Below are 22,693 nucleotides of genomic sequence, written 5' to 3'. Positions count from 1 at the left end.
TATTCGGTAAAATAAACCCCCAGCATTCTCCTATATTTGTAAAGTAAAAGAAAAAATAGGCTTCTAAATGTGATAATAAAACTAGACATACAGCAGTCCTTCAAAATTCACTAAAAGATCGAGTAATTGTGGCCGAAAATTAAATTACAAAAATTGCAAATGGCATCTCAGTCAAACACTATCACCACATTAAGTTCAAAGGTAACCAACAATCAAGCAGAATGGCTCTCACTCCATTTTCTTCATTCAACGTTAACAAGGACTGAAAGCTATGATAATCAAATCAAGAAATGAATTATTTACATTCCGACAGCAGGTGAAGCCGTGTCACGTCGGTATCAACGCCATTATTTGGTTCCTGATGATGCCCATGCACTTCTGTATTTCAGAGTAAACAGGGAGATTCTGCGTGCTGCGTGGCTGTAAACTTGTGACTGCAGAATCCAGAATCTGTGCCACGTCGGAAGGAGGGAACTGCCTTTGTGTGCACTTCTGCAACGACACAAACTGGCAACGTCAGATGATTCAAGTACTAAGGCAACCAGCCATTTCTGTCACATAAACAAGAATTTGAATCAACCATGCATGTGTGCGTGTGTTCCTCATACGAATTTACCTGAATCATGAGCAAAGTTGCCACGCATTTGGAGATCAGCTCAAAAGGAATTTGAGATTCTGTGTCGGATGCACTCATAGCATTAGGATGCGGTGCCTACAATAAATCTTACATTTATCAAAGGATCCCAGTTTGATGCAGAACACAGGCCAAATATTTGAGGGTGAAAATACTTACCATAGGTGTGCTGGAATCATCGGATGGAAGTCGGTCATTAACATAATCTATAGCCTCCTCGATCTTCTCCATGGTGCCCTCCCTACACTTGAGAGATGAAACCGCCTACAAAACAATAGTGATTTATTTTGGTAATCGACCATATAAGATTTTTTTTTCATGAAAGTGTAGCACGTAGGATGAAATTCTTGAAATGAATCCTGGCCGGTATTGCAGGAGTGGATTTATGACAATGATACTACTCTTATACCATAAGTTAATTAAATGCCTTTCTATATGTACCTGCATTGCTGCATCCACCATTGCCCATGCTTTTGTTCTTGAACTATTTATGATATCGTTCACGTGGGGTCCTGATTCAGTAGTTTGACATGCAGAATGGTCGACAGAAAATTCTCCGCCAGGATCAGCAGAATTGGTGCCTGCCCTGGACCACATTAGTGGCATGCTTCCTTGATATGTATTCCTCTGTCTCAAGCAATATAAAGCAGAAGAAACCTGCTCCCAAAAAAAAAACATTGTGCTCCGCCATATGAAATTAAGGAAAAAATTGATTAAGAAAACTCGAAAATAAGAATACAGCTCAGTTTCCTGTATGAAGACCTCTATACCTGATCATTGATTTCATTCAACTGTACAAGCACTGCAGCATATTGCTTTTTAAATGGCTCAGAGTCCTTCAAAGAGTTATTGCTGTCAATCTGATATATGGACAAGTCGTCGTTCATGCGCCTCAACTCTAGAACAACAGCTTCCTACACACAAAGAAACTGAGATTAAGGCATTGTGCCCATTGATGCAACTAAGTTCTGATACGCAGCACCAAAAATGATGCTAATTTTCCAAGTTCAAACTACTATTAAAACCTACAGTAGAATTTGATTTTTCTATAAAGCAGCTTAATAATCATGAAATGTCAATCACTGAGGAACAAGAGCCATGATTTTTAGATAGTGAATGCTGAAGACCTTTTTCTCAAGTGCACGAGTCAGTTCAGCCAGAGCTTGAACATCAGCTTCCTTTGCCTGGATCTGAGAATATGCTATTTGTTGGTAATTGGGAGTTTCAGCAGATCCAATCCTCATTTGCAAATTAGTATTTGCAGAAGAGACCTGATCAAAACGATTAATTTGAGATAATTTTAGTATGAATATAATCATCTGGTTGTATGTACTATAATAGAAATTTATGCAATCAAGATTGCACATTCAAAGGACTACAACATAATACTGTTTGGATTGATCATAGGAAAAATGCAGCATGCAAAATTTAGGAAGAGATTCGTGCCTTTGTCTGATTCAACAAACTTGCAGGATCAACTGAAAGAGACAAGTGGGAGATATTGTCTGTGGCAACAACTTTGTCATCAGGGCAAAGCTTCATGTAGTCTTGTATTCGTCCGCACATCTTTAGCTCGTTGAAATTTCCAAAAAACTTATCAGCAGAAATTGGTTGTTTCCCAACTAATGCTGTAGGCAGATTCTCGAGAGGGTTCAAAGGCATGCAGTCAATGTCCTACCACAACATAGCATCAAATACTCAGATTGAGAAACGAGCAATATAGAAGACTGAGGAACATATAGCTAGAGGAGCCAACATCAGTGATTCACAATAAACGGCAAACGTAAAGCGTTAACAGTAACATAAACTCTGCTGACTCCTATCCTGATATTAAACGAGGGTTAGGTAGCACCTGCTTATAGCATAATATGTAGTACTACCATAATTTTTAAATTATAAATCATTGACATAAAATGAAATCTACGAGTGCAAACTACAAGTGGGGATGTAGATTACCAAGACAAATTCAACCCCTAGTTCATGATGGTCAAATTGTACCCGACACCTAGAATGATCAACAGTCAGCACACTTCCGTCGTGGACCTCTCTTGTTTTTGGATGGATGGCAGTGACACGTTGTCCAACCGATAAAGGCCTTGCAAGGTCAGTTGGTAGTCCTTCCCGAACACCTTCACGTAGCTCAGTATAATGTTTTCTGACAGAATAACGGTACTGATTAAGCTTCTCCTTCTCTTCCTTGAGGAACTGCTCTGAAAATCGTCGTGGTTTACCAAGAGAACTGCTTTCACATAAACATCGTTTACATTATTATCAGGTAATATGGTGAATTACAAAAGATTAAACTTATCAAAAGAAGTATACCTTCTAATTACACCCCACTCCACACGAGTTAATCTTGGCACATGACCCAATCCAACGTGATACAGATATTCAACAAACTCCCTCTTTGCAAACCAAGGATAATCAATGGCACTGTAGAACCATTCGTAAATGCACCATCTTCTTAGACGAGGATTTGACAAGCAAATGGACATATTTTCCTGTATGACAGGATACAAGCAAAGCATGTTGAGATCTGGCCTATTCAATTTTCATACTGAAAAAAGTGGGAAAGCGTTAAACCTTTGACTTAAGCACTCTTCCATGGACTGAAGCAATTGACAGGTCACTTTGGTAGTTTGAGATGTTATCACAAAGTTTTTGTGGTTTCTTGAGGTCCATTTTTCGCCTGCTCCTGACTTTAGTTGGTGAGTGGACCTGACTAACCACAGGAACCTGTGCAGACTCACTTGCTTCTTTTTGTATATCAGCACTGCAAGAATTCCCAGAGTTTCTTATTGAATGAGGTGAGCCACTTTGAGAAGATTTCTTACTTCTATTCATTAACTTCTTCCCAGGATCTCCATCCTAAAGTTTAGGAAAGAAATGTCATAAATCAGAGAGCTCTCAACCAGAGAAGGAATGTTTTACAGATGAATACCCTAGTGTATATCAATGAAATACATGCCTCAAATTATTTCCAAGTGGAAGAAGTCGAAGCATTAAGACTGGTAGCATCTATGAATGCCCAAAAATTGCTAAAAGGAACAACCATGGTTTCAGATTCTCAATTTTTTCGTGTATCTGATATCTTAACAAAGAAGAAACATTCCAAACAATAAGACCAGATGCATCAATGAACTCCACATATTATGAAAACATGGCTTATATTCTAGCTTTCACAAAGTTAAACTGTTAAAGTTTACACAACTGCATACTTAATAAATTCCTTATTCAGGAAAGGTAAAAAAGAATAGCTACAGAATTTGGAAAAGAAAGCTGCAGCATTTTCAAAGAAGCTAAAATCCTAGCAGAAGAAAATAGATAGGCTATACGCACTAAGTAAACTACCTCAACCCTAGGAGATCGACTTAGATGAAGATCTGGACGTGCTTCAGTTTTTGGAACCTGCAACAGCTTGTTTTTGTAAAACTAACCATAGAAGAAATCTGATTCTCAAGAATTGCAACATTAAGAGAAATAATGTGTGCCTCACCTTAGACACTTGCATCTTTTGTTTCCTTTTTGGGGTTTTGGCAATAGATGGTTGAAGATCCTTATCTTCTTCAGGAACAGAACTAGTAACTGAGGCTTTTCCAGGTTTTGAGGTTTTACTAGGAGCAACTTTGGAACTTGATAGTGGCTTGTGTCCTTTCATTCTTACCCCTGAGTATTGTCGTTTTTCTCTTTTCTGGTCAATTGGAAGAGATTCTGTCGACAGCAACTCATCAACAGGATCATCACCTCCGTCTTTAAAATGCAGCCTTGACTCTAATTAATAAGAACATATAATGGTATCATTTGATTTGGCATAATCCTTAAATTGCATAAGTTTATTAAATGGACTCTTTGAAATGCTCTTCTACATCAAGAAAAAATCAATGATACATTATAAAAGCATTATACTCCGTATTACTTACAAGTCAGGAAAATATAACCCTGTCTCCAACTGATTCAACACACACAAGTTTAACCTTTTACAACACTAGAATAGATAATTAGGAAAGAAATTTTGAAGATCTAAGCCATTTTTGGAAAAATATCATCGACAGATCCAAACAATTGAGGAAACATCATTTATTCAGACAATATATTGAGAAGAGGATAAAGTGGATTTAATATAACTTAAGTGGATTCAATATAACTTACCATCTTCATCTCCCATTGGCATCAACAGAGACAAATCAGCTAGTGTTTGTAGGGCATCAAAGGCTGGAGCATCATCTAAAAGAAGGAACGTGCATAGATTAAGCTGAAGGTATAATGCTCATAAAACAGGAATGCTATTAAGCTACTATTCCTTAAGAGCAAATAAATCTATGCTATACAATGAAATTTCTTGCCATTTGAGAGCCAGAAGACTGATGCAAGTGAGCTATTCAACATCTCCACAGTCAACACACTGTTTAGTCTGTGCATTGATCAACCAGTACGGAAGATTCTTTTACATTACAATGGTAATGATAGAGCTTTATAGTTGATGCAGGACCCCCCCAAAAAAAACTTACTATTTTAATAAGCTGCAGATAACAAATAAAAACCACTAGTTCTACACTACATATCTTTGCTCTTAAACCATCAAAGCCTTACGGTTCATAATTCAACATTTCTAAATTGCAAAAATTTAGAAAGGGGCAAATACTCCATGGACACATTTCAGTAGTGACATACAAGGTAATAATTCAGAGACGAAGAATGCTCGCGTACCTCTTCCATAGAGAATCCTTTTGCTCTTCTTTCTCTGACTGTGCACAGAGGAGCTTGAAATCTTGGTATCAGTGACCTCCACATGAAAGTTGCTTGTCATTGCTCCAACCCGCTGACCTTCTTCTGTTCCACTACATTCTTCCTTGATGTCATCTAAGAGATGCTCACTATTATTACCAATTTCACATTTCTTGCCTTTGAGTTTCTTTGTCTTCTCTTTCACTGTACCAGGACTCCTAGATTCCACCAGAGAAGGTTTGTACCTAGACAATTCACCAGTTTCAGCCTCTGTGCTTCCTTCTAATTCTTCTTCATCCACGGCAGCATTCTGGTTGCTGGTCGTTTCTGCTACAGAATGCTGTTAACAAGTGTGGAGAAATAAGTTGGGCATCAAATATACGTTGTTTCTGATAATAAAGTCAAAGCACTACCTTGCTCTGAGCATATCTAAAAGGTGATGACATAACACTTTCAGCTATTTTACTTGGTGTCTGTGAAACCTTGGAAGAGCTTCCTTTTTGTGATGCCTCTGCTAAAGCAATGGCTATCTCCTGAGCTACTTCATCATCATTGGCATTAACCTTTAACTTCAAGCCTGGCCTTCTGGGAGAAACATTACTTTCTGCTATAAACTTTTCACTTGGAAATGAAACGGGGAATCTTGGTGTCCTTTTCCCAACAGGACAAGGTCGGCCACCTGAAGAAAGCTCAAATATATAACCAGGAAAAAATCTTATGGTCAACTGAGGAGAAAAGCTGGGGGTTATCTAGGGAATATTATGTGCAAACAAGAATTATCCACATAGAGATTAATAATGCAGTTTAAGCATGTAAAATTCTGGATTATGTAACATACAGTCATACATCACGCAGTTTGATGTTTTCAGTAAATGTAAGTTGTATGGACCCTTCTCTGACACCCATATGGTCTAGAAGAATCTGTTATATGGTCCATTCAGCAAAGAAAACAGAGCAAACAAAATTCAGCTTGCATAGGAGAATTTATGAATGCTACATAACCACTCATAATCCAATTATGCAAGACTACATATAGAACAATGCTTTACCTCCAGAGCGTTTCTTCTTCAAAAATGGTAGGAAACCATAATCTGGCATAGTGACCTGGCAATGTGAAACAAATTGGTCATTATATGATTTAGATGTAGTAGGTTGGATTTTGCCACATGCCTGTTTCTTAGTCTTTCTAGATGATCCAGTCCCATCATTGCTTTCCAGGTCACTGTCACTTCCTGCCTGTCGAGCCAAGGTCAACTCAGCTTAGTGGCATCAAAAGAAAGCAGTAACTAGATAGCTATCAGTACCAAATGACAAATTAAATTTTTTTTGGCATATGGATTTCGATACAAGGAAGCCTAAGATTTGTGAGTTTGACAACAAACTCTGTCTCGTAATTCAAACGCCAATAGGCAGGTACTTAGCTACTGCTACAGTTTCCTTAAATTGGATACCACTTTCAGTTATCATTATTAAGTCAGTTCCTGCTAAATCAAACGCCCACTTTTATTTATGAAAAAACAAAATAAAAATATGAACGCGAGGACATCCAGGAAAAGGACAAATGTGGAAAATGACGAACTAAAACATCTTTCTTAACAATCTGACTACTATGACATGGTTTTCACAAATATTGATACTATAAAGAACTACACAGCACTTTCCATTATCAAGTTAGAGTTAGGCAACCTTATTTGTTTGTAGATGCTCATATAGCTAACGAAAAAAGTAACCTCACCAAATTGCAGTAATGATCAGTCATCATAGCAATCAACCCATCTGAAGAAGCAGTTCCGTGTGGAAGAGATAAATATGCCTGAAATTAAAGAGCTCAAAATGGTTACAACACATGTAATATAGTAGCATAGGGCTTCATGGCCTCATTTGTGAATTTCTTGGTAACCAAAATTTGCACTAATTTATTAGTGGTTTCAAAAAGTCACAATTATATGGTAAGTACTCTCTCAGTAGTGAAGATCTGCTTATTAGTGCAGGTTTTATACACTATTTCATTCTACTGAAGGCAATTTACAGCAGCAATTTGGTGAGATATGTAAGTTGAACTGAGATTGTCATGGCCTTTTGAGAATAGACTGACCAGTCATAGACCACTTAAAGTTGAGCTATTTAGACATGAAATAGATGTGTGGTGATTATAGACTATCAGAATTTCTTGTCATAGTGAGATGAACTGTAGTGATCACTGTAGGAGGAGACATAAATCAAAAATCAATTTACCCTATTCATTGTGTAAAGGGCCTCCATCATCTCGGGAGAGCGATTTCTCACAGAACTTGCAATCTGCACATGCAAAAACAGCAAAAACCAGCCACGGCAATAAAATTAAGTAAATCATAAACTAAAAAAGACCTTAATTAGTCCATGTCACAAATAACCAAAATTAAGTTTTGTGAATGATTTCTTATCTTTGTTTTTTGTCTTTTGATCATATTCCTGAGATATAGCATTCACAACAGTTCCTTAATGACTAGATTGCAAGAGACCACCATTTTTATTAACAAACTAATGTCATTCTAGCAAGTGGCCAATATATGAGACTAACCTTTTCCCAATCTTTATTATACTTGCAGTAAGACTAACCTTTCTCCAATCGTTATTATACTTGCGGTAAGCACCATAAAAACGGGATAGCTCTTCTGTAGTCCACCGAGGCCCAAGCATGTCAGACAACTTTCTTTTCTGAAAACAAAAACAAACAGAAGATGGCCAAGAAGAAGTAACGGTGAATCTCTCAATTAAAAAAAATAGCCCCCAGTTCTTCAAGCTACTTTAATGTTTCAGAGGAAAAATAATGTTGCTAAAACAAAGAATGAAAAACAAGAATCATGCACTTATTATTGTAACTCTAGTTGATAATTATCTAAAAATCTCAGACATTTTTTTTGCTAGCATGAAATCAGTTAAATGAAAGCAGTGATCCGTACATGTGCAAATGAACGTTCCTGCAATCTAACTTCAAGAACTTTCTACTATAATACAATGGCAAGTCCGTCTGAAGTCTGAACAGAAGGAGAACAATGGAACCAAAAAAATGTCTCCTATCTCTAACTCTATAAGGTTTCTAGTACAGTGTGTGTAGTAAATAATTTCAACTTTGATAATGTATATAAATGAGGAGAAAGTTCAAAACATAAATTTCTATATTTGATATTTCCCTCATGGGTAATATACATGAGAATACATGAACCACATAACCGACATGAAGATAACCATTAACGACACATTTTACTAGTTAAATTATAGATTTAGACCATTAAATTAAAACAGGAAACTGATTTACACCACAAGCCTCACCCGGCCACTGCTTCTTTTGGTACTATCATCATCTTTGCTGGGAGAATCGTCATGAGTATACCGCCTGTTCAAACTTCTAGATTTTCTTGTTGGCCCCATCACCAGTTAAGTACTAGCACATGTGCAACAAAATTTTAAAAAAAACAATTACAAAAGTTTAATAATCAACTATCAGTGTTATGTTTTTATACTCCCTATACTTAATAAACAAAACAACATTTATGCATCGTACTTTCCCTCCAAATATCATTCTTAGTCATGCCATTGGAGTAAATATTCAAATGCAAGAGTGCTTAAGGCACCAAATAAATTACACTGGTAGTGTTCTATTACAACTACTGATAGCAGGCAGAGTGCAATACAAGAGCACACCATTCGTGTGCCCACATTTAAATTAAAAATTAGCTTAAAGACTAAGGTTTTAACCCGAACTTGCAGCAACACAAAGAGAATAAAATTCTGAGATATAAGTGACAATAAGAAAACCTATATTTAACCACCAAAATTGCATTTGATGCGTGAATGACATAATCTTCACAGAGCTTGAAAAGTACCACTCTCTAAATCTCAAAGGTGGAGTAGATGATAGCTCCAATTTTGCACTCAACGGCACTGCTTCTGCATGCAAACACTCAAACATGAAAGCATGAAGATAGGAACCAAAGATCATCGAGAACAACGCAGCTAAGAGGTATCAAAGTTCAAAATATACAACTTCAAATCCTCACCAAGACGAAACGGCTTCACAATTTTTCACCATAATCAAGCGGAGTATGCTGGATTTCCATCTAAATCCTCAAATTCAGTAAAATGCAGAAGAGAAATTCAAAGAACAATTTTTAAAAATTATCTTCAGCAAAGGCACACGATTGATCGGCGAAAATCGGAACAAATTCAGCAGAGAGACGACTAACAGAATACATCTACTGCTAAACCGAACTGCTCAAAGCTCAAATTCAAATCGCATACGAATTTGAAAACAAAACACACACACCTCCCCCCAAAAAAAAAACAAAAAAAAACATGCCTTTTGCACCTCTTTTACCTCTCCAGTAAATTCAATTCACCACATTGCAGAAAGCTCTCAGATTCGAATTCACAAGCGATTGTTAGTGGATGAAAAAGAAAGGATAACGACAATATGCGGGCGTTTGGAGAGAGAGAAGGAGTGTGTTTTAGAGAGAGGAAGTTTTGAGGAAGAAATAATGTATTTTTCCTCTTTTATCTTGGGGGATAATAACCGCGAAAATCTTTTCTCTGCCAATTTGTATTTGGATTTTCAAAGGGGCGTTTAATTTCACCTTAGCCCTTAGACTTTAGCTTTATTACGAGTGAAACCTCTTAAGTTTTGTTTTTCCCTCATTCCGTCTATATACTTTTCAATTATAATATGATTGTCTCGAATTTTGACTATTAAGTTTAGATTCGGAATTTAATAATGATATTAGTTCAGAAAATACATTTAATAACATTTAATAACATGACATTAATTTTCAGCTTTGACTTTTTACTGATAAAAAATAAACGTGTAAAGAATTTTAAAAAAATATCCATGTTATCGTATTGGACTTTAGTAATTTGTCGAATAATGGCCCAACATCTTGATTTGAACAATGAGGCCCATCTTTTTATGAAGTGCGATAATTTTTAATCTAAAAAGTGGGATATTTTAATACTCTATTCAATTTTTTCATAGTTAGTCAATGCTCATTATCTTTGGTATTAATATCTCTAATAGTATTTAGTTTACCAAACATTAATGACACCATAAAATTAAAATATATTAATTCTAGCCATCTTTGTCTAAACAGACTACTATTATAAAACTCAAAATAATGATCAAAGAAAAATAATGCATCGAAAATAGGAAAAAAATTATGAATATATCATTTTAAAACTCAAATTATTTTTGTACTATCAGTTGTAACCTAGACTATCAAAATGATTTTTCTTAATCCTATACTATCGATTTTGTGTCAATTGTAAACGCCATGCATTTTTCGACTCAGAAAATTTAAATTGCCATGATTGTCTCCAAGTTGAAATTTTGAAGTATTTCCAAACTACTATTAGTTATAATTCTAATTTTTTTAACCATGAATTATCAATCTTCTACTGACTACTAATTTACTATCAGTTGATAGAGACCATGCGCTCAGGAAAAAAAAAGAAGAAGAGGAGTAGTAGTAGTATTTTAAAAAAAAATCTTTACAATGTAAATACAATAATAAATATGGTACTGCATTTTTTATCACGCGCGAAAATAAATACTAGTGGGCCCCATTAAAGTACAAGAATTTGTGACTTTTTAAGGGGAGACGTGTTTCATTTTGGTTGGCGGATGCTTTACAATTTACTCGGTTTTTTTATTTCATTTTTTTCCCTAAATAAGCGTGTGCTAACTCACTTAATAAAAAAAATATGATTAAATTGTGACTTAGGTAAAATCATTATTTAATGTAACTTAGGAACATTAAAGCTTAGTAACATACACGCACGAGAGTATGTAAAGCTTTTTACAGGAAAATTAATAAGTGTATGGTAAAAGATCATGTGCTATATTTAATGCAAGGAGGAAAATAGAATTTAGAATAAATTGGCAGAATGAGATTGAAAATGATTAAATTCGGACTCTAGAATGTGTGTATGATGTTATATCACAGTAAAATGATGAATCTTACTTATCTTGTTGTTTCAATTATGAAAAGTTACTATAGTATGGAATAGTAGGAAATCCCGAAATTTTAACTCAATTATTTACACACTGCTAAGAATATGATTATATATGCTCTGAAATATTGCATTTGTCATACTCGAAGTGGAGCATTTTCTATTTACAAATTTTATGCAATTTTATTTTGTGAATTACTAGGTAGAGAGAATAAAGTATAAGTAAATATAAAGTCAACGATAATGATATTTATATGCTTGAAAATATGTGAATTACAGTGGATTATTTAAAAATAAAATGTGTCACGTAAAATGAGACCAGTGAATATAGCAGATAGTTAAATAAGCGGTAAGCCTTATGATATCATCTTAAATTAATTGTGGTTGGTGAAGAAAGAACGGTTGATAGAGTAGGACTTGGGAGGTCAATTTTGACATGTCATTTAAAAATATAAAGTATACATGTAATACCCAAATAAAATAACATACAATAGTCTATTAAGGGAAATACTCACGCAAGGTTACTTTACTAGCCAAGATGCCCTTTTCTCATGTCATTAAAGACAATGCCACCAATACATAATTTTTTTTTTATTATTCATGGTCAAAAAATTTAAATGTGATTTAGTAAATGGTTTTAAATGAACAATCCATAATTAAATTTTTAGTCGTATATGATGATCTTTAACTCGTTTGGTACAAAAGTATAAATCTTCAATATTTGTAAAGATATATAAGATAGGTTTTGGAAATATTGGTATTGAATACGTACACGTATGTCTGTAATAAATTAATAACTAGCCAACAAGACTAATTAACTGTTAACTGAATCAATTAAATGTTTATTTTATGACTAATAAGGAGTGGAGACGATGTAGTTAGAACTTACCACTACTCTAACAGACGGTGGGACCCTCTACTCTCTAGTGCTCCAAAAAAATAAACCACTTATTAAATGTTTGATAATCTCAAATGCCAATATTATACTAATAGAGTAGTAGTATAACAATATCGCATTTATTGACAGTAGTGTGTGATATTTCAAAGTTGAAGAAGAAGCATATATAATATGGGGATGGCTTGATCAATAAAATTCAGTTGTACTACTGTCTATTATTATTATTATTATTATTATTATTATTATTATTATTATTATTATTATTATTATTATTATTATTATTATTATTATATACTACTAATATTGAAAAGTACTGTAATTCAACTGCGTCATCCGAACATGTGTGGATTTGGTAGGTTTAATGGTTGTTATCAAATTTACATATACCCATACCCATATGATATAATTCAAACTTTTGATTTATTGGTCGAAAAGTATGCATATCGATATAAGTGTTGAACATGGGGGGTATGAATATCGCTTCATTATGTCCTAAACCTAAAAGAATGCGGTATTATAACAAAATTTCATATCACCAAATATAATCTATAGACATATTCGCCGTTTAAGTTAGTTCAAGTGGGGGAAAACATAAATACAATTAAAGTTTGACATGCGAACAAAATGATATGCAATAGACAATAGTATTCTAATATGAAACACGATTAGAGCTGTTAAATTTAAATCGACGGGTTTGGATGAAGTTGTATATAGCCTAAAATTTGCTATGGACTACGTTTACATTTAGGTGGCGTTCGATTGCCATGACTAATATCATGGGACTATCCATCTAGAATTAAGTTATGGGATTATTTTAGTTGGAGTGGGGAGGCTATGACTAATTATCATTAGAATATTCATCTAAGATTAAGTTGAAGGGTTTAATCTTAAACATGATACATATTTAATCATGAGATTTAATCTTGTCAACCGAACACACCATCAGTGTTCGGTTTGCAAGATTCTATCCGAGATTAAATTTGTAGTGTGTTTGGTTCATGAGATTCAACCCTACTACTCAATCGTAGATGGATAGTCATGAGATAATTAGTCATAGCTAACCCCCTATGACTAAAATAATCTCACAACTCAATCCTAGATTGTATCTTGGAAACCGAACAACACCTAAGTGGACTTGATAGAGTTCATTGTACGATTATAGAGTTTTAGATTTAACCTTACCTTATAGAAATAGGCTCACAGCATATAAGGTATGTGGTGCAGGAAGCCTTCAGGGGTACTTCTTAACAATTTTCTCCCAAAAGTCTTGATTGGAATTTGTTGAGATTGTGGGGAGACGACAATACTTAAAAGATAGGCGATAAAAGTATTGATTGAGGTGACAAGTAGGGTAGATTATTTGGATCAATGGTAAATTGTTTTAATCGAAGTCCAATAACATGAGATATTGCTGAATTTGTTTTTTATAATCTAAGTGAAATTTGAAAAATCAATTAAAAGAAATCTAGAATAACTAGGGAATTTGGAACAAACTGAGAAGAAAATGAAATTAAAGGGTGAATGCAGTGATTGAAAAATGATGTATTTATAGGAGGGATGAGATAAACTAAGAGAAAGGAGTAATGTTCTACACCATTGATCTCCAAACAATAGTCTTCTTTTGCCATTTTGGTCCGTTTTAATAAATGATTCCACTTCCATTTCGAGTAAGTGCTCTCTCTTATAAAGCGAGTTTCATTCTCTATTAATGATACTTCAATCACTTTTTATATTATTTTAACTCATATTTACCATTTTCGTATTAAAACTGATTCCATCCACAAAGTATTTATTTCAAAGGCACGGAGGAAGTATTATCCAATGATTAAAGGTAAAAGAATTACGCAAAAATAAAAATTCAATTTATCGTTTTTATAAAACTACTCTTGCAAGCTAATGTGCAACATGCAGTTGACCGAGACGACCGCGTGTGCTGACACACACGTGACATTCATCATGTAAATGGCACACGACGACGTGCGCTCCCAAAAAAGGCTACACGCGGCGCACGCCCTCGCCGAGCCGTACGCCTTCTTCACCAGTTGCTGATGCCTCTACGGATGCCAAGTTCCGCTTAGAGTACACGACAAGTTACCTCAGTGCATTTCATATAGTAGTAGTATAATTATAATTATAATTACATAGTATTTTTTATAAGAATTAAATAATATTTTATTCCACCGACACCAGCGTTTGGATCTATCTGGTGCGCATATTTGGCGCGTAATAAAACTAACACCCCCACGAAAACTAGAAAAGATAAAAAAGAAGTAGAAAAGAAAATATCGTGAAAATACGAAGTATTTATATAACAAAAAAAGAGAGGATAGTAAATACCCAAGAGAAAAAGCGAAATGAGGAAATAAATAAATAGAAAACACATTAAAAAAAAGAAACGATTTAAAAGTGCGAACGAAAAAAGACAAAAGAAAAGATGGAAAACTACACACAGAATCACACACATTGAGTGTAGAGTATATAAAATGCTGCTGTGTTGAAAAAAGGGAAATAAACCATTCTCTCTCTCTCCCTCCCTCTAAAACCACCAAACCCCCTCTTGATCAATCAAACCCCCCTCCGTTTCACACAATCAGACACACATCTCAGTTTTTTAGGTGTATAGATACTATATATTTATCGTATGTATACGCGTATTGTTGTATTGCCTTGGTAAATATCTTTATACAGGCAAACTACGTGTATATATTTAGAGAGAGAGGGGGAGGGGTGTGCGTGTGTGTACATGGAGAGGTATGGTTCGACGCAGGCAATGGAGGGGAGGTCGGGGGATCCGGCGGCGGAATGGACGGGGGCGGGAGGGGAAACCGGGCTGGAAGGCGAGTTACATGTGAATTTCATTTGAATTTCGCTTCAATTTCAGTCAAATTTACCAACTTTAGCTCTGAGCTCGGATAATGCCGATTGATTCGAGGTTTGATTTTGTTATTGCAGAGCCTATGTGGGGATTGGGCCTCGGCGAGGGGCCCGAATCTTACCCCGAGAGGCCCGATGAGCCCGACTGTATCTATTACTTGAGAACTGGATTCTGTGGCTACGGCAATCGATGCCGGTTCAATCATCCACGCGACCGTAGTGCGGTAAATACCCTAATTTTTTTGCCTTGGAGTTAGATTTTAACATTTTTTATGTTTGAAGTTTGATCATAATGGTAAAGAGGGAAATTTGGTGGGATTGTTTACTAGTATCAACGAGGATATGCGTTTTGCTATTCCCTTTTTTTGGGGGTGGGTTAGTTTAGTAGCTTGATGTAATGGAATAGAGTATTTTGGAAGAAATTTGGTGATCACATCAAATGGACAAGCATGCATTGAGCTGAATTCGTGGTGATAGCACCATGGATAAAAAGGTAACTGGACCAAAAACACGCCTTTCTTGTTTTAGTGGAATTTCTCATGGTTCCGATAAAAGTGAAATGCTTTAGGTTGGGGAAAACATATTCATTCTGGATTATTGCAGCAAATTGGTGCATGCGCACTGAATGGAATCAAGGGATTTTATGTAATCTTGATAGCTACTAGGGCCGAGTGGAATCTTCCCGTTTTGAGGGAATATGCAGAAGAAATTGTTTATGATGTTTGGTGACAATTTTTACTTTGTTAACATGCATCAAGTAAGTTTGCTGTTTTCACATGATTTATAGGCAATGGGAGCTCTAAGGGCTACTGGAGGTGAGTACCCGGAACGCCATGGTGAACCCGTCTGTCAGGTATACAATCGGATAATATCTTGAAGCTGCCCGATGAATCTACACACTTTTTATATTCAGCACAAAGATATCTTTTATAGGGGCAAAATGTTCTACCTAAATATTACACAATGTGCTTCATATCTAATTGCTGATGCTAATCATTTACTCAACTGCTTCTTGGCTTCTGGAAAGGCAAGTCTCTGGTGGCTGTCCGTTTTGTCTTGTATGTTTTGTGGTCTGCAGAACTTGGTATAAGTATTAACTAAATCATTGCAGCTTTCTGTATGTTTAGTGATGTTGAGCTCTAGTGTACAGGATCAATTCTTGTTCAACGGCCACTAGTGCATTTGCTAGATCTTGCTCCTAAAGTGATTCACCTTTTTCCTAGTTCTCACCAAAATGTTTTTGGTTTAGCGGTGATCATGGTGCTGCGGCTACTTATTGACATGACAGCTACTCTATACTGAATCTTATACCTACCACTTAAGCAAAAAAAGCATGTCAATCTAATCGTCTATCAGAACACTCATTGTTATTACCAATTATTGCTAGTTTCTATAATTCTTGATTTATAAAGTTTGTGCTATCTATTGAGATATGTTTTATGCTAAATTTGTAGTACTTCATGCGTACGGGAATGTGTAAATTTGGTGCCTCTTGCAAATATAACCACCCAAAGCATGGAGCTGGATCTTCACCTCCAACCACGCTCAATTTTTATGGTTATCCATTGCGACAGGTCTTTGTTCAATAATTGATAACTTCCGATGTTTATTTGAAAGTGTATTCTTTTTATATTTTTACTTAGATGCTATTCTTGAATCACTCAGTTATCTTATAGGGTGTTCTTTTTTTGCAGGGAGAAAAGGAATGCTCATATTATATAAAAACAGGGCAATGCAAGTTTGGTGTAACATGTAAATTTCATCACCCACAGCCAGCTGGGATACAGATGCCCGCCCCTGGTGCTGGCCCCGGGCCTTTGGCTGGTCCAGCAGCTATGCCTACTCCTACGCTTTATCCAACTGTGCAGTCTCCTTCAGTTCAATCTTCTCAACAGTATGGGGTCCTTCATGGTAACTGGCCGGTTTCTAGGCCAACCATGCTTCCAGGTTCATATGTTCCTGGAAGTTATGGTCATATGCTCCTCGCCCCTGGCGTTGTTCCAGTTCCTGGCTGGAATCCATATTCGGTAGGGCCTTTGAAGCTTTTTCTTATTTTTTTTCGGATTCTTTTGTAGATTTGTCATGGTCTTACTAAATTGTATATGTAAATAATATAGGCACAAGTTAGCCCTGGTGCTCTGCAAAGTAGTCAGCCTACCGTTGGTGCAGGCCCAGTTTACGGGATAACACAGTTACCTCCTTCGTCGACTACATACACTGGAGCACATCTTTCTGGTACCTCTTTATCTGGCCCCTCAAGCAGCAGCCAAAAGGAACATGCTTTTCCTGACAGACCCGGTCAACCAGATTGCCAGTATTATTTGAGGACTGGGGATTGTAAATTTGGTGCTACATGTAAATATCATCATCCGCCAGAGTGGAGTTCACAACAATCAGTTGTTGTACTTAGCCCTATGGGCTTACCGATGCGCCCTGTAAGCTTTCAATCCTCTTTGCCTTTCAGAGTTTATTATAGTTATCCATATACTCTATAGAATAATGAGATCAGCCATTTGCCTGCAAGGTGTCAAATCTACTATTCATCACAGACATGAGTACTTCATCTACTATTCACCTGATGTCTCATTTTTGTAATACTGCATTCTTAGGGTGCACCGCTTTGCTCCCACTATGCTCAAAATGGAGTATGCAAATTTGGGCCCTCATGCAAATTCGATCACCCTATGAGAGCTCTGAGTTACAGTACATCTGCATCTTCTCTGACTGATATGCCAGTAGCTCCTTACCCTGTGGGATCTACTAACGCGACATTGGCCCCATCGTCATCATCTTCCTTGGACTTAAGGCCTGAACTTCTCTCAGGTTTCAGCAAAGATGCCTTCCCAGCAAATTTGTCATCCACAAACAGCTCAAGCGCTTCAATTGGCTCAACCTTCTCTAGAAGTGGGCTGATTCCTGAATTTGGCATTCAGCATTCTGGGCAGAGCACTGCCTCTTCAACTGGTGGTAGTAGCTCTCACCAGGAAGGCGAGGTTAATATCTCAAGTTGAATGAAACTGGATACATCCTATCCCTTTAATACTGTTCGAGTAACTTCCATAAAACAGATGGTCCTATTTTGGATAACCACCCGACTTGCCTCCCCTCTAGGTAATTCTTGTCACTGCTCAAATTTGGAGCATGCTGTGTTTATTTGTGCTGTTTTTTTGGGAACTCGTTTCCTGGAGAACACGTGATGCCCCCCATTCTCCACCGTATCCTGTTGTACTCACACCTCTTTGTCATTCCATTATTAGGAAGAACCATACGAATTTGGGATGAATAATAATGTGAGGGTGATCTTGCTCTCCCCCTTTTTTTGTCTTGGGGCTTTTTGGTGGAAGAATTTGATATTTATCAGATTAATTTCAGGGGCAATTTGTATACTTGCCTTTTTCATGTAAACTCTGTAGTTATGTTTAACACTGGATGCTACTTATATTATCACCTACACAACAAATAAATATTGAAGAAGCTGCTTCTTTTATTCATCTTGTACTTGTTGTTTTCTGGTTTTACAGATCAAATTGTGCTTTCCATTTTTCCAAATCATGAGAAACAAAATGCTGGTGGATTTCTTGATCATTTCCCAGCACAAACTTTTGTCAGCTCTGCTGCAATTTCTCCAAATGCTTCTTCTCCCTCCATTTTCATCTTCTCACTCATTTCTCTTGCTCTGCTCCTCAACCTCTCCTTACTCTCCACCACAAACACCTCCTTCACAGCCTCCGCCACTCCGTTCCCATCGAGCCCCCCCTCCTCGTCCCTTGCCACCTCCACACCGACGCCAACCTCCACCACAAGCCTAGCGTTCATCGGCTGATCAAGCTTCAGAGGCAGGGCCACCACCGGCACCCCAAAATACAAACTCTCTGTGATTGAGCTCCACCCACAGTGGCTCATGAAACCGCCCACAGCAGGATGCGCCAGAATTGCCGCCTGCGGAGCCCACCCCTGGACGACCAGCCCTCTCGGCTTCGCCCTTTCGAGGAATCCTTCAGGTACTGCATCTTCTAAGGAAACCTCACTCCCAGCAGGCGCCCTAGCAACCCATATGAAGTTGACACCACTTACCTCCAAACCTATTGCTATCTCCCTCATCTGCTCCTTTGGCAGATAATTCTCACTACCAAATGATATATAAAGAGTTGAGCCAACCTCTCTTTCACCAAGCCACTCCATGATCTCTGAGCCCCCAGTTTCTTGATTGTCAGCAAATGTGATCAATGAACCAGTGGGCACAATCTTTTTCCCACACAAGGTGGAGAGATAATCTACATGCTGCCCCTCTAAACCCCGGCATGTTTTCATCAAGACGACGCCTTTTGATACGTCGAAGACCCCATTGGCAAAGCCATCCACTGGATCTCTAACTGGAAAGTTTTTACGCTCATACTCAATTATCCTCCTCTCATAATCCTTAAGCCATATTGACTGGCGAGGGAAATTGTCCCAACTCTTGTGTGTGTAGAAGTGATGGACAAATGCAAACGTCGTGGCCCCTGACGTGGCAAAGAAGACCGCTGGGACGCCCTGTGACGCAGCGGCCTTAGCTGCCCAGGGCTGCACGATGTCGTAGATAAGCAAGTCCGGCCTGAGGTTGGCGATGATGTCAGAGAAGGCGGGGGCCGACATTTGGAAGGCCCTCATGAGGGTAGGCCTAAGATGGGGTGGTACATTCTTGGTGGTGTGGTAGTGTGGAGGGAGGTCGGGGAGGGATGGGAGAGGGAGTTCGACTAGCTCGATCGGGATATGATCGTTGTTGAGACTGTTTCTGACGGAGTCGAGGTTGATGGCCGTGGAGCACAAGTAGACATGGAAGTGTTTCTTGGTTAGGCCTTTGGCTAGTTCAAGAAAGGGAAAAACATGGCCATGAGCCAACCATGGGAACATCAACACTCTCAACTCACCTTGTTTAGCATCCATCGTTGCTATATCTCTCTCTCCCTCTGTCCTAATATCATTATACTTATACTAGTAGATGGCATATAAATGGAGTGTTGCATTAATGGCACGATTTAATGCAATTTTACTTGATGCAAATGCTTGGCTGTCCAACCACATCCCTATATACCTATAGAAGATTCTAACTGAAAGTAAAAAGACTAAAGTTCAAATTTTGCTACATATATTTGCTCTAAAATTTTGTTAGTCATATGCATTAATTAAGTGCGTTATTTTTAAGTCCCAAACAATATAAATTCAAAATTAATACTCCCTAGTCCTATAAATTTTGTCACATTTTGGCCAGACACGAATTTTAAGAAATGTAATAAAAATAAATTAAAAACTTTAATGGAATGTGGATCCTACTTTTATGGAGTATTAGTTTTAAAATAAAATGTAAGTCAAAAAGAGTTAGTTGAATATGAAGTCCACTACTGACAATGATAAAAAGTGAAATGTGATAAGTTTTGTGGGTCATATGAAAATGGAAAAATATATAAAATATGTCATGTTTTGACATATAAATTTAAAATTTAAAATTTAAAATTTAAGTCCCAAACAATATAAATTTAAAATTTAACAGTCATGTTTTGACCAAATTAATGACTTAATTATGAATCTAATAGTTAGATTAACCTAATTAATTTAACATTAAAATTTATAAAATATGTAGTATTTTTTACCTATAATAAAATTAAATCTATCATCACCATCATATTCATCATTATATAAAACCCGAGTTTGAGCACCTAATTTAAGCTATTTTCTTAAATAAAATTGAGTTAATATCTAAATAAATACTTAATGTGGCAGTTACAATTTAGGCTATTTTCTTCAATAAATTTGGATAAATATTTAAATTAATAATATGACAGTTACAATCATCCCTTTCAATTGATTTATTTCCAGTTCCAAACGATATTACCGTAGCCTCAGTTTTCGTATATATATTTTTACTCATAACATTATGTCACATGCTAATATTTGTCAATTTTACCATGCATTTTTTTTATTTTATATATTTACTGAACTCATTTAGATTAAAAAATTGGTCTGTTTATATAACAAAACTACATATATAATGACTTTAATATAACACTAAATATTTACCTGTATTTAATTAAGAGCATGATTTTAGGGGTATTCACACAACCATCTCTGCAACTGTATTAAGAACTAGTATCACACCTATATGATGGACTATCCATGTTATACCGTCAAATAATTTTAAGAAATGACAAAAATTATTATCGTACGAAACCTAAAATCAGTGGAACAATATGAATCAAACAACTTTTAATATGAAAATTGTATATAAATATATTGATTAGTGAATTTTAATATATTTAAATATTAAATATATAGTTATTTCATTAAATTTAATGACTTATAAATTAGAATACATTAAATGTACCATTTGGCTTATGATTTATGTATTATTGAAGTATTATGCAATTTATTTAAGTTAAGCCAATTAAATCAATTGGTCTATAATATAGTATTTCAATATATTTATTGTAGTAGATGACATATAAATGGAGCGTCTCATAATTTAATGCAATATTACTCGATGCAAGTGATTTGCTGTCCAACCCCAATCCCTATAGAAGGTTCTAGTAAATAAAAATAAAAGATAAAGTCCAAATTTAGTCTCTTATATTTGTTTTAAAAAATTTTGATTCAATGTTTAAATGTGTTTTATCTTTTGGTGTAGTAAAATATAAACTAAAATTAAAAAATATTTGATAAAAATAAATTAAAATTGATAAAATATTTTACCTATAATAAAAATAAAGTTGTGAATATTTTACAAAATTTAATTAAATTTATTCTTTTACTATAATCTATGTATAAAATATTTTATAAATTTTAATATTTTATACTCCTTGTAAAAAAGTATTTTATGAATTTTATTATTAAAAAAAATATTTTTATTAATTTTGTTAATTAAATTTAGAATAAAGTAAAAAACACAGAAATGTTAATTGATGTGAATTAAATTGTACATTTTTATTCCCCTAACTTTACATGATTTATATAGTTTGATGCTTGCAAAAGTATGTTTTGTGGTGTAGGAAGAGGAATGAATGGTGAAACAAGGAATGAAGCTCGGATGGTGAAAAATGGTGCGAAAACTCCAGCAAGTACAAGAAATTGGCCACCCGGCCGGGTTATTTTTCAGTTGTAAAATTCTACCCGGCCGGGTAGTTTATTCTAACTGCAATTTCAGCAGTTTCATGATGGAAAGGGAGAGAGAAAAGGACGTGGCTGGGCAGTTTTTGGAGGAAAATAAAGAGAGAGAAAAAAAAGTCAACAAAGGGGGGCTGAAAGGACGTTTCATGGGGGAACGGTTTCAGTGAGCAAAATGTAGGGAGACGTTTCAGAGGGGAAAAAGGGAGAAAGGAAGAAAGAGAGGAGGAAGAAAAGGAGGAAGAAATTCCGACCAACATTCCGACGATCCGACTTCAAATCCCAACTCCACTCAACGAGAGCTTGAATCATACGGTTTTAATTGCAAAATTCACCATGTGTATAGGCTAAGCTCTCTATGTTGCTCCAAGTTGTAATATATGCTTTGTATGAATGTTTTCACACCATTGAAATCATATGTTTGTGTCCTACAATGTGCTTAA

The 22,693-nt window shown here is 36.0% G+C and overlaps 3 protein-coding genes across 4 annotated transcripts; 1 reads left to right on the top strand and 2 right to left on the bottom strand.

The window, feature by feature from the left end:
• Positions 1-88: 88 nt before the first annotated feature.
• On the bottom strand, positions 89-9,889 carry LOC121768155 (protein ALWAYS EARLY 3-like). The gene is made up of 22 exons (XM_042164534.1): positions 9,717-9,889; positions 9,226-9,289; positions 8,672-8,783; positions 7,958-8,056; positions 7,595-7,657; positions 7,095-7,172; positions 6,409-6,595; positions 5,773-6,038; positions 5,342-5,699; positions 4,784-4,858; positions 4,131-4,405; positions 3,986-4,042; positions 3,218-3,502; positions 2,957-3,135; positions 2,591-2,873; positions 2,081-2,308; positions 1,762-1,905; positions 1,405-1,548; positions 1,076-1,291; positions 794-898; positions 617-712; positions 89-492 (listed from the first exon to the last, which is right to left on the bottom strand). The coding sequence occupies exons 3-22, from the start codon at positions 8,768-8,770 to the stop codon at positions 328-330; spliced, it is 3,402 nt and encodes a 1,133-aa protein (XP_042020468.1). The 5' UTR covers positions 8,771-8,783; positions 9,226-9,289; positions 9,717-9,889; the 3' UTR covers positions 89-327.
• A 4,875-nt stretch (positions 9,890-14,764) lies between these two features.
• LOC121769182 (zinc finger CCCH domain-containing protein 32-like) lies at positions 14,765-18,604 on the top strand. 2 transcript variants are annotated; one of them, XM_042165903.1, is made up of 7 exons: positions 14,765-15,076; positions 15,192-15,337; positions 15,901-15,966; positions 16,568-16,687; positions 16,808-17,140; positions 17,231-17,548; positions 17,723-18,604. In XM_042165903.1, exons 1-7 carry the CDS (start codon positions 14,983-14,985, stop codon positions 18,122-18,124), a joined length of 1,479 nt encoding a protein of 492 aa, XP_042021837.1. In that variant the 5' UTR covers positions 14,765-14,982; the 3' UTR covers positions 18,125-18,604. The 2 variants fall into 2 exon arrangements, with proteins under 2 accessions (XP_042021837.1, XP_042021838.1); XM_042165904.1 differs by having other exon boundaries at positions 15,061-15,087.
• Positions 18,605-18,681: 77 nt separating this feature from the next.
• On the bottom strand, positions 18,682-20,039 carry LOC121769184 (beta-D-glucosyl crocetin beta-1,6-glucosyltransferase-like). The gene has a single exon (XM_042165905.1). It carries the CDS (start codon positions 20,037-20,039, stop codon positions 18,696-18,698), a length of 1,344 nt encoding a protein of 447 aa, XP_042021839.1. The 3' UTR covers positions 18,682-18,695.
• Between the last annotated feature and the right edge of the window lie 2,654 nt (positions 20,040-22,693).

The sequence above is a fragment of the Salvia splendens genome, chromosome 15 (genome assembly GCF_004379255.2).
Source record: "Salvia splendens isolate huo1 chromosome 15, SspV2, whole genome shotgun sequence".
Taxonomy (NCBI): domain Eukaryota; kingdom Viridiplantae; phylum Streptophyta; class Magnoliopsida; order Lamiales; family Lamiaceae; genus Salvia; species Salvia splendens.
Note: the sequence above shows the minus strand (reverse complement) of the source record. Positions and strands in the feature narration are given on the sequence as shown.

Excerpts from the sequence above, each read along its gene's own strand:
- LOC121769182 (XM_042165903.1), top strand. The coding sequence starts at position 14,983 with ATGGAGAGGTATGGTTCGACGCAGGCAATGGAGGGGAGGTCGGGGGAT. Across the intron at positions 15,338-15,900 it reads ATCCACGCGACCGTAGTGCG|GCAATGGGAGCTCTAAGGGC; the intron begins GTAAATACCCTA and ends CATGATTTATAG. Across the intron at positions 17,549-17,722 it reads TGGGCTTACCGATGCGCCCT|GGTGCACCGCTTTGCTCCCA; the intron begins GTAAGCTTTCAA and ends CTGCATTCTTAG.
- LOC121768155 (XM_042164534.1), bottom strand. The coding sequence starts at position 8,770 with ATGGGGCCAACAAGAAAATCTAGAAGTTTGAACAGGCGGTATACTCAT. Across the intron at positions 2,874-2,956 it reads GAGTGGGGTGTAATTAGAAG|TTCTCTTGGTAAACCACGAC; the intron begins GTATACTTCTTT and ends ATGTGAAAGCAG. Across the intron at positions 1,292-1,404 it reads TGAATGAAATCAATGATCAG|GTTTCTTCTGCTTTATATTG; the intron begins GTATAGAGGTCT and ends TTTTGGGAGCAG.
- LOC121769184 (XM_042165905.1), bottom strand. The coding sequence starts at position 20,039 with ATGGATGCTAAACAAGGTGAGTTGAGAGTGTTGATGTTCCCATGGTTG.